Below are 17,178 nucleotides of genomic sequence, written 5' to 3' on the forward strand. Positions count from 1 at the left end.
AGCAGAGGGAAGTGATGCATAGTGGAACAGAGAATGTCAGATGGAGCTCTTGGGTGTGTTTATGTGGCCTGTGTGAGAATTGCTCTGTCTGACGTGTTGATCTGGACAGGCGGAGATGGAAAGAGCTCTGCTGCAGGGAGAGAGACAGGCCGAGCTGGAGCAAATTGAGGCCGAGACAGAGACTATCAACCAGCTGCAGCACAAACTCAGCGAACTGGAGAGCACCATCCAGAGAGAGAAAGACAAGGTAGGATGCACACACCACATGAAAGCTCACAGAATGGAATTTTCCATATTCAGAACACATTAATGCATTCATTTCTCATGTGGAAGAAAAAAATGTTTCCATAAAGGTGTGGTCATATTTAGCATCGCTTGATGAATTTTCATTGTCGAAAACCATCATCTCGAATTTCACAGATTTTGCAACTGGTTCAGTTGGTAGTGCTTGGTTTAAAAGTGACTTTATTAGCCGGGTTTTCATTACATATTTGCTCAAAACTTTAGGTGTATTTTTGAAATGTCTATAAAAATCCTATTGCAAATTGATGGCGTTTCCATTAACCGATGTTATGCTGCTAAAACGTTTTTTTTTCTCTCGTGATAAGTCATTGTAACGGATGTTGGTAGATTTATGTATATTGCAGCCACTGCACTAGCCATTGATTTTAATCAAAGTAGACGTATGCGTGTATCTTAAGTGAAGCAGTGCTGAGAGTTGCTTCTGGGATGCTTCTGAAGCGTGCCCCAGCGCAGCTGATGTAAACACAAGCATTGGTGGCAATGTCGCAACCGTAATGCACTACAGACGTATGCATCTGAGTTTTCATTAGGCATATTTTCAATTTGGAGGATAAAGGGAAACACAGCTATTGCAAGCTGTTCTTCAGTCATTAAATTTTGCTGAAATGTGACTGCACCTTAATTGTTAAGTGATTCAAATCCCCAACCGACTGTTTTGTGTTTTATATTGTTGAGCCTCTCTGGACTGAACAGCCTTTTCTGGTCTCTGACATTTCTTAAAGGCATGCCATTCTTTCGGATGGCCACTCAAGGCCCATTCTGGTCTCGATTGCCATCCCCAGGTAAAAACAAAACAAAAGAAAGAGTGAAAGTGCTCATTTAAACTAGCCAAAGCACTTCCCATTACATCTGGTCATTCTACATTGCTCAATAGAGGATCTGAAGACAATAGTCACATTTAAATGCAGTTCACTAGTTTTGTTTTTGGGCAGAAAGCCAAAGTTCTGTCTAGTAATCAAGCATTCATTCACAAGAGGTGTTGTCTTTTTACTCTCCTTTTGTGGTGGTTCTCATCAGGTCCTCTACAAAGCTTGGCAACACTAACAAGCCTTCATTAACCTCTAATCTCCACTGCTTTTTTCCCCGCACTCACAGTTTTTCCGTTTCTTATGCTCGCCCCCTCGGGTTCAAAACTGTTTAGCTTAGTACAGACTCAGGCTTTGGGATTAGCACACTGGCTTTGAGGGACAATAGCTCCAGTGGTGTGAGACTATGTGACTTCTTTTTAGAAAGCCTTTTCCTGCACACTGTTTCAGAATTGTTCCAGCTTTTTTTTCTTATCCATCAGATTCTAGGTTTCTCTGGGTGTTCTAGTCTCCTTTTTTCCTTTCTGCCAAGTATTATGCTCTTGGAGAGATCCTTAAAGGAATAGTTCACCAATAAATGAAAATTATGACTTTCATAAGGCTGACTTTCAGTCTCTGGAATGCAAAAGGGGAAATTATGAACACTGTGCTTGGCATTCTTTCACCATGGAATTACAGTGAACCAAAAGCCTTCCAGCTTCAAAAAGGATGCAAAAGCAACATAAAAGTATCATAAAAGTGGTCAGTACAACTAAACTGGTAGGACATTTATGTTGTTAAAGGGATAGTTCACCCAGAAATTAAAATTTTGTTATCATTTACTCATTACTGTATGAATTTATTTCTTATGTTGTACATAAAAGAAGATATTTTGAAGAATGCTGATAATCAAACAGTTGATAGTCTCCATAGAATTAATTTCACTACTACTGAAATTGTCACGGTTTTACGCTGCCTGAAGGAATACGGAGTCGAGGATAAACGGAATTAGGCTTTTAATATATCCAACACAGGGGATATCCAACATGAGCACAGAGGTAGACACACGTAAGTAGCAAGTGATCACAAGTGAGACCAAGTGAGAAGACCCGACAAAACAGAACTGAAGGGACAAGGCTTATGTACAACAGATAATAGGGGAAACACAGGTGGATGGAATCATTAAATTAACAGGGACATGGAACACATGAGGAAGATAATAGACACCTGGGAACTAATCAACTAAACACGGAAGACAGAAACTGGGTCACGGGCAAAAACAAGCTAAATGAGTCCAGGTGTGTGACAGTACTCCCCCCTCCCGGTAGGTGCGTCCTCGCACCGTAGAAACAACAGAGGGAGGCATGGGTGGGAACCTGGGAGGAGGTTCCGGTGGAGGACGGACTCCCAGGAGGGGGCCAGCAGACAGGGACCACAGAAGGAGGAGCCAGGGAGGAGACGACGGAGGAAGGAGCCAGGGAGGAGACAGGAGCAGGAGGAGCCAGATGGTCCACCAGAGACCAGCCAGGACGGAGATCCAAGGTGGAGTCGACGGCGGGAGGAGCCATGGTGAAGGAAGGGTCGACGACACCAGGGGGCCGACAGGCGGAGACTGCACCGATGGGTGAGGAGCCCAAGATGGAGCAGCACAGCCGCAGAGCCAGGGGGACGTCGAGGTTCCGGAGGGCCTAGGTGGAGCAGAAGGCTCAGGCGACCAAGGCGGAGGCAGGGTCCTGGCAGACCGCTGTGGAGCCGGAGCGACCGAGGATGGAGGTGGAACCGGAGGGAAGGAGGAGCCTGACAGAGCCGGAGGGATGGAGTGACGAGGTGGAACCAGAGGAGTGGAGTCCCGAGGCGGCGGATGGTCGACGACTGACCAAGGTGGAGCCGGAGGGACGAGGGAGCCCGGTGGAGCAGGTGGGATGACAGGCCACGGTGGAGACGAGGGAGCTAAGAGCCAAGGCGGAGCCGCTGGGTCGAAGGACCGAGGAGGAGTCCAGGGCTCGGAGGCTGGAGGCGGAGACAGGGCCTTAACACGCCAAGGCGGAGCTGGAGACTGGCAGTCCAGCGGCGAACCACCGCGCCCCGATGGCGCGGACTGAGGGTGAGCTGCGGGACTGACTGGCACCAGCAGGGATGGCGAGGAACTGGCTGGTCTAGGAGGAGGAGAGAGGAGAAGGATGGGAGGAAGGACAGGAGGATCAGGACTGGACGGAACCAGCGAAAGAGGGGTAGAGGGACCAGCAGGTTTGGGAGGAGGCGGGAGAGGGAGGCTGGGAGGGAATACAGGAGACACAGAAGATTCAGGGCTGGGCGGAACCAGTGGTGAAACAGAAAAATCATGGCTGGGCGGAACCAGCGGAGACACAGAAAATTCAGAGCTGGGCGGAACCAGCGGAGACACAGAAGATTCAGAGCTGGGCGGAACCAGCGGAGACACAGAAGATTCAGAGCTGGGCGGAACCAGCGGAGACACAGGAGATTCAGAGCTGGATGGAACCAGCGGAGACACAGGAGATTCAGGGCTGGGCGGAACCAGCGGAGACACAGGAAACTCAGGGCTGGGCGGAACCAGCGGAGACACAGGAAACTCAGGGCTGGGCGGAACCAGCGGAGAAACAGAAAATTCAGGGCTGGGCGGAACCAGCGGAGAAACAGAAAACTCAGGGCTGGGCGGAACCAGCGGAGAAACAGAAGATTCAGAGCTGGGCGGAGCCAGCGGAGATACAGGAAACTCAGGGCTGGGCGGAACCAGCGGAGAAACAGAAAACTCAGGGCTGGGCGTAACCAGCGGAGAAACAGAAAACTCAGGGCTGGGCGTAACCAGCGGAGAAACAGAAAACTCAGGGCTGGGCGTAACCAGCGGAGAAACAGAAAACTCAGGGCTGGGCGTAACCAGCGGAGAAACAGAAAACTCAGGGCTGGGCGGAACCAGCGGAAATGGAGCAGAGGAAATGACTGGAGGAGGTAGGAGTGGGAGACTGAGAGGGTATACAGGGGAATCAGGGCTGGACGGAACCAGCGGGGAAACAGGAAAATTAGGGATTACCTCCATAGACCAGTCCATCAGATCCAGAACTTGCTCCATATGATCTTCAGAGACTGCATACAGCTCACCCTCAGTCGCAGGAGTGTGGGCAGGGCTTTCCTCCACGCCCTCGATCTCCACGAGGACTCCCACGATGCACGGTGTTGCCGGCTCACACACCTGGTCAGTCGCGCTCTCGAGATCCTGTTCCCTGTCAGTGGATGGCTCGGGCTCTGCGGCTGCGGTGGGCTCTGGCTCCGTGCGGCGTGATGGTGGCTGGCTGGTCTCTGGGTCGGGAGTGGGGCTGGCGAGGTCCTCTATGGGGCAGATGGTGAGAGGTGAGCCATTTCTCGCCAGAGTCCACTCCACGAATGCGGCGAAATCCTCTCGAGGACCATCTTCGGACGACAACGCTCTGCATTTGGAGTTCAGGCTGGTGTTGTAGAAGGTGCAGAGCGCGCCGTCCGGGTAGCTGGTGGCATTAGCTAATAGGAAAAACTGTCTGGTATGGTCCTCGAGAGAACGTCCTTCCTGCTTCAGCAGGAGGATGAGGAATTCGGGACGATAGAGGGGATCCATAGACACTAAGAAAAGAAAAGACTGTGAAAAAACAAAAGCAAAACGGAGGGAAGAACACGCAGTTTTCTATTTTCTCTTTTGAGGTCGGGTCTTCTGTCACGGTCTTACGCTGCCTGAAGGAATACGGAGTCGAGGATAAACGGAATTAGGCTTTTAATATATCCAACACAGGGGATATCCAACATGAGCACAGAGGTAGACACACGTAAGTAGCAAGTGATCACAAGTGAGACCAAGTGAGAAGACCCGACAAAACAGAACTGAAGGGACAAGGCTTATGTACAACAGATAATAGGGGAAACACAGGTGGATGGAATCATTAAATTAACAGGGACATGGAACACATGAGGAAGATAATAGACACCTGGGAACTAATCAACTAAACACGGAAGACAGAAACTGGGTCACGGGCAAAAACAAGCTAAATGAGTCCAGGTGTGTGACAGAAATCAACGGGGGCAAACAACTTTTATTGTTCTTCAAAATTCTTTAAAATGTCTTATTTTGTGTTCAACATAAAAATTAACCTTTACAGGGTTGGAACAATCAATAGCAAATCTCAACTGGTTGATTACTTGTATCATCGCAAAATGTAAACTACTGTATATTATAGCTTGGCTTTAATTTTTAAATACAACTATATGGCATGACACATTAAGATATTAGATCTATTAATATCATGATTTTATATAAAGTTGGTTTGAAAGAATGTATTGTAAAAAATAAATAAAAAAAAATCCACTTTACAAAATAAATTTGACTCAATTGGAATAAATCCTTGCAGTTCTCAATAATAACTGATAAAACTTAATAGATTTTTATATCAAGTGATTTTTTTTTATAATAGGCTACTTGTATTGTACCTGTGCACCTTAAAGAGCTTAAAGTCTACATTCATTGTAATTGTATAGAAAAGAGCAACAACAACAACAGCAGCAACAACAAAAAATCTCCTTTTGTGTTCCACAGAGAGAGAGAGAGAAAACTTTGATTAATTAATGATATAAAAATATAAATATTTTATTCATAGATACTGTGCAATACTTTGGATTGGTTTTTCATAACTGCTTTGTTCATTCAGATCTTTATTGATCAGTTTGTTTGCTCTGAACCCGTTTCCCTTACCCCGGTCAGCTGTAATTTGTACTAGATTGATCTCGACCACGAACAATCCGTGCAGTGTTTGTGCAAGCACAGAAAATTCCCCTAAAATCCCTGAAGATGGCTTTTTAAAGTTCCTTAAACAGAATCTGGTTCTTTCTGTGCTTTGATTTATTGATGTTTTGACGTGCTATGAATGTTGGTCTGGAAAGAACACAATGCATAACTCAAGTAACTCAACGTCTAGCCTTAGAAATATCAGAGGACTAACTTTAAAAAAAATACATATATTTCTGATGCATTAAGATGCTACTGCAAATCTTTCTTTTTATGATAAAAGAAATAAAAAGGGCAGCTTCAAACTAGCCGACGATCCCATACAAATCAATTCCTGTCATCTGAAATAGCATAATCTCATCTATAAATCATTACATCTGAAGTCTTTGACCAAGAAATGCCTGAGAACAGAAGTCTGTTTGGCCCTGTTGACGGCCTACAGTCCAGTGCCACACAGTGTTTATTAAGGCTTAGAGTTCATCCTTTCTGGCTCCACCCACTCTGTTGTGACCTCTAACCTCGGATGCTTCTGCATGGCGTGGATTTGAGCTGTGTGTTCTCTTTCTCTCCCCTTCCCCGGATGGTGTGTTTTCTTTCTAGGAGAGGGCTAATGTTGACGCAGAGCGGGAAGCCCTGGAGAGGCTTCAGGATGGGTACAATGAGTTGACGAGCCAGCTCCATAACTGCCCTGAGTCTCTGAGGGAGCAGTTACAGGAACAACTCAAGAGGGTCAGTGACCATCAGGAACATCAGCACTTTATACCGACTGCTTCCGCCCCCACAGTTCTGGCTTTATAGACCCCACCATCCAGATACACATTCCCAACTAAGCTCTTTTGGGTTGTCTATGCACCAAATGCACCAAAACCTATTTTTCAGGTTTCTTACATGCTACTGTCTGGTGCCAAAATGTTAATAACACTTAACAATGTACTAATCTATTAATGCAGAAACTAACGTAGTGCTAGTTTTATTTTGATACCTCTCACTTCTTTCACATGATTATTTGCTTCAAACCAGCTAAGCGCAAAACCCACCGGCAAATCGATTTCATTGGTCAAATCAATCGTGCAAGTCAATAAAAGTTCAGAGTTTAGAAAAATCAACAAACATGGTTTTTATCTGGAAGTACAGCCAATTATATAAGAAGGTTAAGTTTAGTATTTGTTTAAACATTAAATAGGCAGTCAGCTATAACTGACATGCCCAATGAAATCTAAATTTACAACAGCTAAAGGTTTTGCACGTAACTTGTTTGGGGGTTAAATCATGAACTTCTCTCTATAGACCACACAGAAAAAAGTAAAAAGACACAAAAATACAAAGCATACTAGGAAGTCTTTGTTTAAAAAATGAAGAAATATCATATTTATTTTGATTAGCATACTTGAAGGAATCTTATCGGACAGTGCTTTTTGATGACTAGCCCTTTTGCAGGCAGAAATGTGTTCCTACGGGTTTCTCCCTGTAGCTTGGCTGCTGCGGATCATGCATTGTGCTGTTGTTTATGGGATTCTTTGACTAGTTGTTGACCCCCTGCTTTTATATATGTGTGTGTAGGAAGCTGAGACTCTTGAAGCTGCGACTAAGCAGTTTGAGGACCTGGAGTTCCAGCAGTTAGAGAAGGAGAGCAGTCTGGAGGAGGAGCGCGAGACCATCAGCCAGCAGCTGCTGCAGGACAGAGCTCAGTACCACAGCAGCGTCGCCAAAAGAAAAGTACATGAAACACAGACACGTAACAAAGCATGGAGCCGTTAAGAGCATCTCAAACTCATTTACAAGCTGTTGTTTCCAGGAAAAGGTCACAGCATTGGAAAGCCAAGCCAATCAGCTGGGAATACAGGCTGCTCAGGAGTGTGAGAGGCTGGCCAAAGACAGAAGTATGGCATTGCAGCTGCTACAGAAGGTACAGGAAATGAAAATGACTTACTATATTCACTTTTTATGTTTTTGCTCATTTTAAGAACATTTCAGGTTGAGGACTTTCTTCAGATTTCTCCAAGAATCAGTTGTCTACTTTGTTGCTTGGTCAAAAAAAAAAAAAAAAAGTTCAGCATTAAATGATTGAATTAAAATCTGTGCATTGTAAAACGATTAATCGCATCCAAAAGATTTTTTTTTTTTTTGCTTAATATATGTGTATTTTCGGTGTGTTGGCAATGTTACACATTACACAATTGCACGATCGCCTTTAAATTTGTCCAAATTAAGTCCTCAGCAAAGCATATTACTATATATTTATGTTAGGAAATTTACAAAATATCTACATGGGACATAATCTTTACTTAATATCCTAATGATAATTTTCACCCACACAATGTTTTATTGTTGGCTATTGCTACAAATTGCTACTTATGAGTGGTTTTGTGGTCCAAGGACCAAGGTCACATATTTGATCATAAATACAGTAAAACAGTTGTATTGTGAAATATTATTAGAATTTTAAAAAACTGCTTTTAAGTTTCCAGCATCAAATATTCCAGTTTTTATTGTCATATGAGATCCATCAGAAATTATTTTAATATGATCTGGTTCTCAACACATTTATTGATATTATCTATTTTGAATACATATTATTTGTTGAAATTATGATAGCCTTTAACTGACTGACCTGGAATCTGTGTTTCAGGAAAAGGAAAGGCTGGCCAATCTGGAGAGAAGATACCAGAGCTTAACTGGTGGAAAGACATTCCCCAAAAGCTCCAACACTATAAAGGAGGTAAGCAGAACTATAATCATATGCTTTATGAGCATCTTAGGTTATAAAGATATAACTGCTGAATATCTGTTCCCCTGCTTGAATGTATTTGCTGGTTAACATATCTTTAAAATGTCGAGTCTTTCCAAAGTACAGTATGCTCTCAGTATGTGGACCTGTAGTATGTTTCTTAGCAAAACATTTTGCAATTCATCTTTGTAGTTTGGTTTTCTTGGGCTAGGAGAGCTGTAAGGTTCAGCTTTTTAGCCAGATGGTAGCATATGTGTCCCTTGTGCCATCCAATAATAATGTGGTTAGTGAAACAGGAAATGAAATCTTTTAGACTCAGGATATTATCAGGATATTATTTGACTTATAAACCTCCGCCCAGGATGTGCTTCACATCAGCGAGGCTGACCTATTAGACGATGACCACCCCTACTCCTCCCCTTTTCATGCTTCCTCATTCCACTCATATGCCATGGTGCCTCAGGAGGTAACTGAACTGTCGATGCATGCAGCCTACAGCATCTAAAAATGCCAATACTGACTAAAACGTGCTCTGAGAACACGTCAGTACAAAACATCTCAGTTAGTGTTATCTTATTGAAAGCGCTTGGCTTGATGGGATCTGATGTTTGGAGGCTTCCAAAGACAAATCACACTCCCTCTAAAGTTTTGGAAGGAGTTTATCAATTCAACAACATTTTGCCATTGGAATGAATTGGTTTGTTTGGATAGTTCATGTAAATGAACTGATTCAACAAATGATTTACAGATTCATTGTATCCATTGTGTTTTATAGTTTTATTACTTTTCCATCATATATTTATTTTAAATTTAAATAATTATTTGTTTGTTTATTTGTTTGTTTATTTTCAAATATTTTGGGTTTAAGTAATTTTTTTGTGTGAAATATCTTATGCTAGGACTTTATATATATTATTATTAAAAAATACAGGAAAGCAGCAATATTGTGAAACATTATTAAAATTGAAATATACAGCTCCCCTGGATGCTTTTATGAACAGAAAGTTGAAAAGAAAAGCATTTATTTGAAAGTTTTATTGATTCTAATCTTTAAAATTTTATTGTTTGTCATTTTATAGTTATGAAACTAAATAAATATTGCTAAGAGAGAATTTACTCCGCATTTTGTGAGTTTTCAGCAAAAAAAAGAAAAAAAAAAGTAATTTGCCTGAAGTTGGACTACTTGAAACTATAGCTCCGTTCCAAATGACACGCTATACACTAAACACTTATACACTGTTATGCACTATGTACTCTATGTAGTGTTTGAATTATATAAGCTTATTTTGTCATTCATAAACTCTCTTTGTTAGCTCCTCCCCCTTCATCATGTAATTAATGCTGCTATAGTTGAATGTATGATTTATAAAAAAAAATTCTCCAGTTATTTAAGTGCTTCATCTGTGTATTTAAAGTGCACTTTTTTTATTACATTTTCAGTGTGAACACACTAGTTGCACTATTTATATTAGAACAGTGCAAAAGTACATGATTTGGGATGCAGTGCTTGAGTAACTTGTAATTTGTAATTACAAGAGTTAGATGTAGGCATGTCCCTGTTGGTCAAGCTAGGCATGCCTGTCACTGTAGTTGTATGAATATGACAGAACTGCTCTCATTGGGTTTTAATGCGAGTAAACTGACAGCTGAACTTGTGTCCTGCGTGAATGGGTTGACTGGTGACGTGTCTCAGGAGTACTTGAAGCTGTCGGATGTTTATAAGATGTATGGGAGTGATTGCCATGACATCCAGCTCGCCAACGCTTCCTCACACGGCCTCTCGCTTGCCCTTGACCCAGCTGTAACTGCCCCTCGTGAGGTATCATAGCAGCTCTCTTCTTTCTGCTTCTCTCTTTTAAGCTTTAGTCTTACTTACATTTGTGCTGTATATATTTCTTAGCTTTACATAATATACATGGCCATCACCAAGCACAGTAGTAGGGTCAACGGTTCCTTTTTCCAGTATGATACGGTAATTTATCATAAACATTCTGACCAATTAAGTGTTGAAGTAATAGTTGAGAAAAAAAAAAAATATATATATATATATATATATATATATATATATTGCAAAAATTGTACTAAAGATACAAAAAGATGTAAATGAGTTTGTTTATAATTTTAGCATTACATCACATGCTCAGCAGTGGATCCTCAGTAGTGACTGGGTGCCGTAAGAATGAGAGTCCAAACAGCTGATAAAAACATCACAATAATCTACAAGTAATCCACAGTAATCCAGTCCATAAATATGCGTCTTATGAAGTAAAAAAAACTGTGTGTTTGTAAGAAGCAAATCCATCATTAAGGTATTTTAACTTTAAACCATTACTTCATCCACAATCCAAAATTATGTACATTTATTATGTACATTTTGGTTGAACTATTGCTTTAATAAGGTGCATCATGATATCTCAAGTAAAATACATTGAATAAATTGTATTTAAATAAAAAAAAATAAGTTCAGATAAGGGTTATTATTGTTAATTGAAACTATGAAAAAAACATTTTTTTGTTAATTGAAATAAAGCTGAAATAAAAAACAAAACAGAAAGTGAAAGAAAATATGAAATGTTTCCTTTACAACTAAGTGAAATAAGTTTAAGGTCAAGCACAAAAATGTATCACTTAAAATAAACACTAAAATCAAAATAAAACTATATTCAAAAAAATAAAATAAAACTATATTCAAAAAAAATAAATAAAAAAAAAATAATTAAATTCAGCCAAAACTTCAAAAGAATATAAATTAGAATAAAATAAACCATTATTTGGATATAATTATGCTTTCTTGAATATACAGTAAGAAGTTGAAAACAGGTTGGACAAATCAAAAAAGTAATCAAATCAAAATAATCTAAATGTAAATAAATAAAGGAATACAAATGGCACCCATTTTATAAAATGACCCAATACCTGATCAGTCTCTAGGCTTGATGCAATAAAGCAATATCTTACTTGTTAGTTTTTCTGTCCTAACCAGCTGCATTTTTTAATTCATTTGTTTGTCGTAACGGTGCTAGATGGACCTATACACATCGAGAAATCTCATTGAGTCACATTCTCACTCCATAAACATAAAATTTGTTCTGATTGGCTGTTTTCACTTTCACTGTAGACAGACCTACTTGCTGGAAACTTTGGGTTGCGTCTGGTTAGGACACAGTATTAGGGCTAATGTTTATGCATAGAGTAATTAGAAACTGAATAGCTTTGTAATACTTAATTATGTGCTGTAGATGCTAACTTCTCTTTCCTGCTCTGCTACTTCCTGTTTTTTCCCTTCTGCCTGTTGTCCGCTTGTCACTCCTGGATGTCAGGAGTATGTGACCGTCGGCCAATTAAACCAGATCTATGGGATGCCGAAGGTGGAGTCTTCCCCTACCTCACCCATCCAATTACTTCAGTCTTCTCTCGCAGACTCCGCCTTCTCCTGCCTCCCCTCCCCTCGCGGCTCCTCCCTCTCTCTCTCCTTCGAGGTGTGTCTCTCCTCCTCTCGTTGTATTCCCGGTTAGGGTATCGCCAACGACCTGTGTCATTCAGTCATTGAATCTTTCAGTTTATCATTAACTCTCTTCTCTTTCTCTATCTGCCATCCCACCATCCCACCTCTCTCTCTCTCTCTCTCTCTCTCTCTCTCTTTGTGCTTATGGATGTGCTGCTTGTGTTAAGCGTCAGTCGGACTGGGGCAAGCCTCAGATGCCCGCTCTAGATTTAAAGCGCTGGTACCAGGAGGTAATGGCAGCTGGAGATGCAAACCATCTCTGCCCTCCTCCTCCCCTCCCGGTTAAAGCTTTCTCATCACGCAAGCCTGCGCAGGTAACAGCCAGAAGCTCAGCTCTCTTTCTCCCTCCTCTGCTCTGCCACATTTCCAAACTTCATCTTCATAGGCCTCTTTTACAGCATATTGATGTGTCCAAGTAAGATTGTTTTTGTGGGTGTTTTATGTGAGTGCAAATGCTATTTCATTCTTTTAGCTCTTGACTGTTTCTGTCTTCTGTGGTGTCAAGAACCATCAATAGCAGATTCCTTTTATTAAAGGAATAGTGCAGCGAAAAATTCTAATTCTGTTTGTATATACTCATGTTATAACAATCCTGAATTACTTTGTTTCTTCAATGGGACACGAAAGAAGTTGAGCGGAATGCCCAGGCTGCTCTTTTCTGTTACAATGAGAGTGGATGAAGACATTGTCAAGCTTTAAAAAGTATATACTATATAATATACAAAGTTTTGTCATGATAGGTTATTATTCACATGTCACAGCCGATTGGTTTCACATCTGCAGCCAATGAGCTTACTGTTCAACATTCAAACACTCGGCCAGTGCTTGCTGTTGCAACACTTCAGAAAACCTCCACTTCCCCAGCTCCACCTGTCTAGATCTGCTACAGGGTGATTCATGTATGTTATATATGGGGGTTATTTTATATATCTTATATGTGCAGCAGCAGTATTTCTTGCATGGTCACAGCAGCATGTCTGTGGATATATTGCTACTAGCAAGTCTAGGTGTTATTTTGCTGCAGCTTTAGCAACATATCAGATCTATTCCTCCAAGAACAAATACAGTAACATTGTCATGTACATTAACATGCTAAACTCTCTGAGAGTTGTCATGACAAAACATAAATTAGCTATCTATGAGGAAAAGACTGAAGTGATTATGCTTTTAAAATCTTGCTTGACCGACACAATCTCCAATCACCTTTTTCTGGAAAAGCAGCTTGAACATTCTGCTAAGTAACTCTTTTTGTGCAGCATAAAAAAAATGTCAATCAGTTTTTGAAAGATATAATAATAAGTGAATGATGACAGAATTTATATTTTGGAGTAAAATGTTCCTTTAAAGAAAAGCAACTTTTACTGGTCATGCATGTTTGTTAACGGATCGTGAAGTGTTATAAACTGTATATACAACTATTCAAAGCTTCTGGGGCTTGTGAAGTCTATTGTGCTCACCAATGCTACATTTATTTGATTAAAAATATAGTCAAAACTATAATATTGTGAAATATTTTTACAGTTTAAAACAACTGTTTCATTTTTTATATATATTTAAAAAAATATATTTTATTCCTGTGATGCAATGCTGAATCATTCAGCAAAATTTTTCCAGTTTTCAGTATCACTTGATCCTTCAGAAATCATTCTAATATGCCGATATGCTGATTAATATTTATGTAGAAACCATGGTACATTCTCTGATGAATAGAAAGTTCAACAGAACAACATTTATCTCCAATATTTTAGAAGATTATAAATATCATGACTTTTAATAATTTTACTGCATCCTTTACAAATAAAAGAATGTTTATTTAAGAAAAATAAAAATCCTACTTACCCCAAAGTTTTGAATGCTAGTATGCAAAAAGCGCCCTTATAGTCTTTATAAATCAAGGAACAAGCCATATATTATTATAATCACAATTACAAAAATGTACGGGACATTAATAATTTAATGTAAAGCAGTGTGTTTATTTAACATTAAATTTAAAATTTAAAAAAGGTTAAAGATTTACTTCACTCAAGTTTACTTCATTTATTCAAAACAGCAATTTGTGTGCTGTTACGCTGTTAAACATAAACCATAAAGTATAATGACTTCTTGTCCCCTCCACTGTAGCTTTTAAATCTTATTTTCCCATGCTCACATTTAGACTTGTATTGAGTAAATTAAAGGGATAGTTCATCCCAGAATGAAAGTGCTGTTGTTTATTACTATCCCTCATGTTGTCCCGAATCTGTACAAACATTTGTTCATTTTTGGAACACAAATTAAGATAATCTTGATGAAATCTGAGAGCTTTCTGACCATGAATATACAACAACTCAACTGACATATTCAAGACCCAAAAAGGTATTAAGAACATTGTAAAAATAGTCGATATCATTTTATGAAGCTACGAGATTACTTAGTAATTAATGACATCATTTGTTTTGGATGATCTAACCCTTTAAGACTGAATTTTGTGTTGAACACCTTTAAATCGTACAGATGCTATGTTTACTGAATATAACTTGGTTTCACATTAGTAAGATGAAAAGCAACACTTGGACTCACAATGACTCTTTCTGTCCTGCAGGTATACCGCTCTCGACTGGACAGTGATGCCAGCCAATCATCAATTTCGAGACCGAAAATCAGTGCCGGTCTGTCCCCCACATACACTACAGTAACACTGGGACGCAACACTCCTTCCAGGGTAAATACTGCATTAAGTCTGTGTTAGCCTCGGTCCAGGGTACATTCTCTCTGTTACACCCCTGCCAGGGTAAATAGTGCAGTTCTCCTGCATCATTTAATGTGGTAATTTAGCCCCCTCCTTATTGTTAAATATGCTGGTGGAAATAATTGTTTGTTTGTTTCGTTTACCCAGAGTCCTCTGATGGTAGCCAACAGCACCGGGAGTCTCCCACGCAACCTGGCAGCCACCCTGCAGGACATTGAGACCAAGAGGCAGCTGGCTCTCCAGCAGAAAGGTAATGAGAAGCACAGCAGCTTGACAGCTGACATTTCAGAGCTGGTTGTAAAATCAACATAAACGGCTGATGAGCCGTCAAACTGCAACCAAAAAAGTCGTTATTTACTCACCCTCATGTCGTTCCAAACCCGCATGCTTTTTTGTTATTTTCCACATGTGTTTTATTTTCCTTATTTATAGTGGCCATGGGATACCGGTTTATTCTTTCGTCGTTTTCCTTAGTTGTGTTTTAACCTTTGATCATCAGTCATCCTTTGTTGTCCCTTGCCCTCAAACAGAATTCTTGCCCTCCGTCTTTGAGTCGTCCTCCAGTACGGACAGTCCCACAGGTAGAGCGAGCTCTGTGTAGCATTGGACTGCCCTTCATCATAATCAGCATCCTCATTAATTCTAACTCAACGTTTTGTGCACTTCTTTCCCCTTTGGAACGGGCTTGCCCTGTCCAAATGTTCTTTTACCAAGGTTTTTTCCTTTGATGGCATAGCTGTGCATGGACTGAATCATGACATCAGTGATAATCTAGTTTTATATATTTAAAGCACTTCTGGTGCACTACCTGTCAAAAGTTGTACACACTTGAATAGTATAACTTTTATTTTATTAAACTTCTACCAGTGTAATTTTTATTATTTAATTTTAATTTGTTAACATTTTTATGGTTACTATAAAATTCTCAAGTCACAGGGAGCATTTTATTATTGCTTTTTAAATTCTATTTTGAAATTACTTTTTATGCAAATATAAATCATACATTGTACCTAACTTACAAATGAATGAAGACATTTTTTTTTTCATTTAATATTTTAGTAAAACTCAAATATAAAACCAGTGTAATTTGTATTTTATTATTTTATTTTATTTTGAAAATATAAGATTTTTTTTTTTTTCATTTTTAATATGTAATTATTTTGTGGCTTTTACTTAGTAATTATTACTGTTACTTCCCAAATCATTGGGAATATTTTATTTTATTTTAGCTCAAATATAGTTCAAACATAGTATAAATAAAGTTCAGCTTAATTAATTATTTTTATTAATTATTAATAAATAATTTGTATTTAAATTTCATTTTTAATAAGTAAACTTTTGTGACTTCTACATAATTTGTAAATCATGGGTAATATTTTATTTTTAAAGCTCAAAGGTAGGATGAGTTTAATTAGTTTTTATATATTTAATTTGCATTTTAAATATGTAAACTTTTACAGACTGATTGATTGATTGATTCAGAATCACAGGGAGCATAAAAGTTTAATTAGTTTAATCGGTCTCATCAGTTTTTTTTTAAATTAATTTTATTAAAGTTACAGGACAATTCCAATAATTTTCAAAAATAAATGATGATTAGAGGAGTTTTGACTGGTAGTGTACAAATAATCTTGATTTAGAGGTATTGCTTGGGCTGTTTATTCAGCGCACATACGTCACATATTTATATGTGTATGTGTGAGGCATGATGGAGCAAATTATGGGCAAACTATGCCATCCTAAATGGATGTGCAGTCACTTGGGTTTCAAAGCACTATGTAGTCTAATAAGAGAGTTTGGCAGCTGTCTATGACCTATAAACTGCTCAGCTTGTTCAGTTTTGGAATCATTTAGTTCACAGCATATCCACTCTGTGGAATTGACTTCCATATATGTGTTTAATCTATACCAGGCCAACAAGTGATTGATGAGCAGCGGAGGCGTCTGGCCGAGCTGAAGCAGAAAGCTGCAGTAGAGGCTCAGTGCCAGTGGGAGGCGCTCCATGGCTCTCAAATGCAGCTCAACAGTCCCTTTTCCTCAACCTCCGGGCCAGTAGTGCACCACTCCATCCTGCACCACGCAGCACCCTCTTCTGGGGAACAGCCTTATGACACCCTCAGCCTGGAGAGCTCGGACAGCATGGACACCAGCATCTCCACCGGAAACAACTCGGCCTGCTCTCCTGACAACATGTCCAGGTTAGACATTTCCATATGCTTTCCTCCATCACTTTCTCTGAGCGCTTAGCCAGTGGCTCTATGACAGGAATCAGTGGCAGCTCTGTGGTTCCTCTCCACATGCCTGTCCCAAGCTAAATGATCAACCATCTGCTTAATGATTTTCACTGAGTATGATCCAGTTTGC

At 39.9% G+C, this 17,178-nt stretch overlaps 1 protein-coding gene across 12 annotated transcripts in view; it reads left to right on the forward strand.

The window, feature by feature from the left end:
* Positions 1 to 17,178, forward strand: part of phldb1b (pleckstrin homology-like domain, family B, member 1b) — a 68,831-nt gene that overhangs the window by 41,489 nt on the left and 10,164 nt on the right. For 3 of the 12 annotated variants that reach the window (XM_052576082.1, XM_052576087.1, XM_052576090.1), the window contains 13 exons: positions 110 to 247; positions 1,026 to 1,085; positions 6,454 to 6,582; positions 7,414 to 7,569; positions 7,649 to 7,759; positions 8,483 to 8,572; positions 10,275 to 10,400; positions 11,902 to 12,060; positions 12,254 to 12,400; positions 14,668 to 14,787; positions 14,962 to 15,064; positions 15,345 to 15,395; positions 16,727 to 17,012. In XM_052576082.1, the coding sequence (XP_052432042.1) occupies positions 110 to 247; positions 1,026 to 1,085; positions 6,454 to 6,582; positions 7,414 to 7,569; positions 7,649 to 7,759; positions 8,483 to 8,572; positions 10,275 to 10,400; positions 11,902 to 12,060; positions 12,254 to 12,400; positions 14,668 to 14,787; positions 14,962 to 15,064; positions 15,345 to 15,395; positions 16,727 to 17,012 (1,676 nt within the window). The remainder of the gene's footprint in view (positions 1 to 109; positions 248 to 1,025; positions 1,086 to 6,453; positions 6,583 to 7,413; positions 7,570 to 7,648; positions 7,760 to 8,482; positions 8,573 to 10,274; positions 10,401 to 11,901; positions 12,061 to 12,253; positions 12,401 to 14,667; positions 14,788 to 14,961; positions 15,065 to 15,344; positions 15,396 to 16,726; positions 17,013 to 17,178) is intronic. The other 9 variants (XM_052576083.1, XM_052576085.1, XM_052576093.1 and 6 more) reach the window with 7 other exon arrangements.

The sequence above is a fragment of the Carassius gibelio genome, chromosome B15, assembly GCF_023724105.1.
Source record: "Carassius gibelio isolate Cgi1373 ecotype wild population from Czech Republic chromosome B15, carGib1.2-hapl.c, whole genome shotgun sequence".
Classification (NCBI taxonomy): domain Eukaryota; kingdom Metazoa; phylum Chordata; class Actinopteri; order Cypriniformes; family Cyprinidae; genus Carassius; species Carassius gibelio.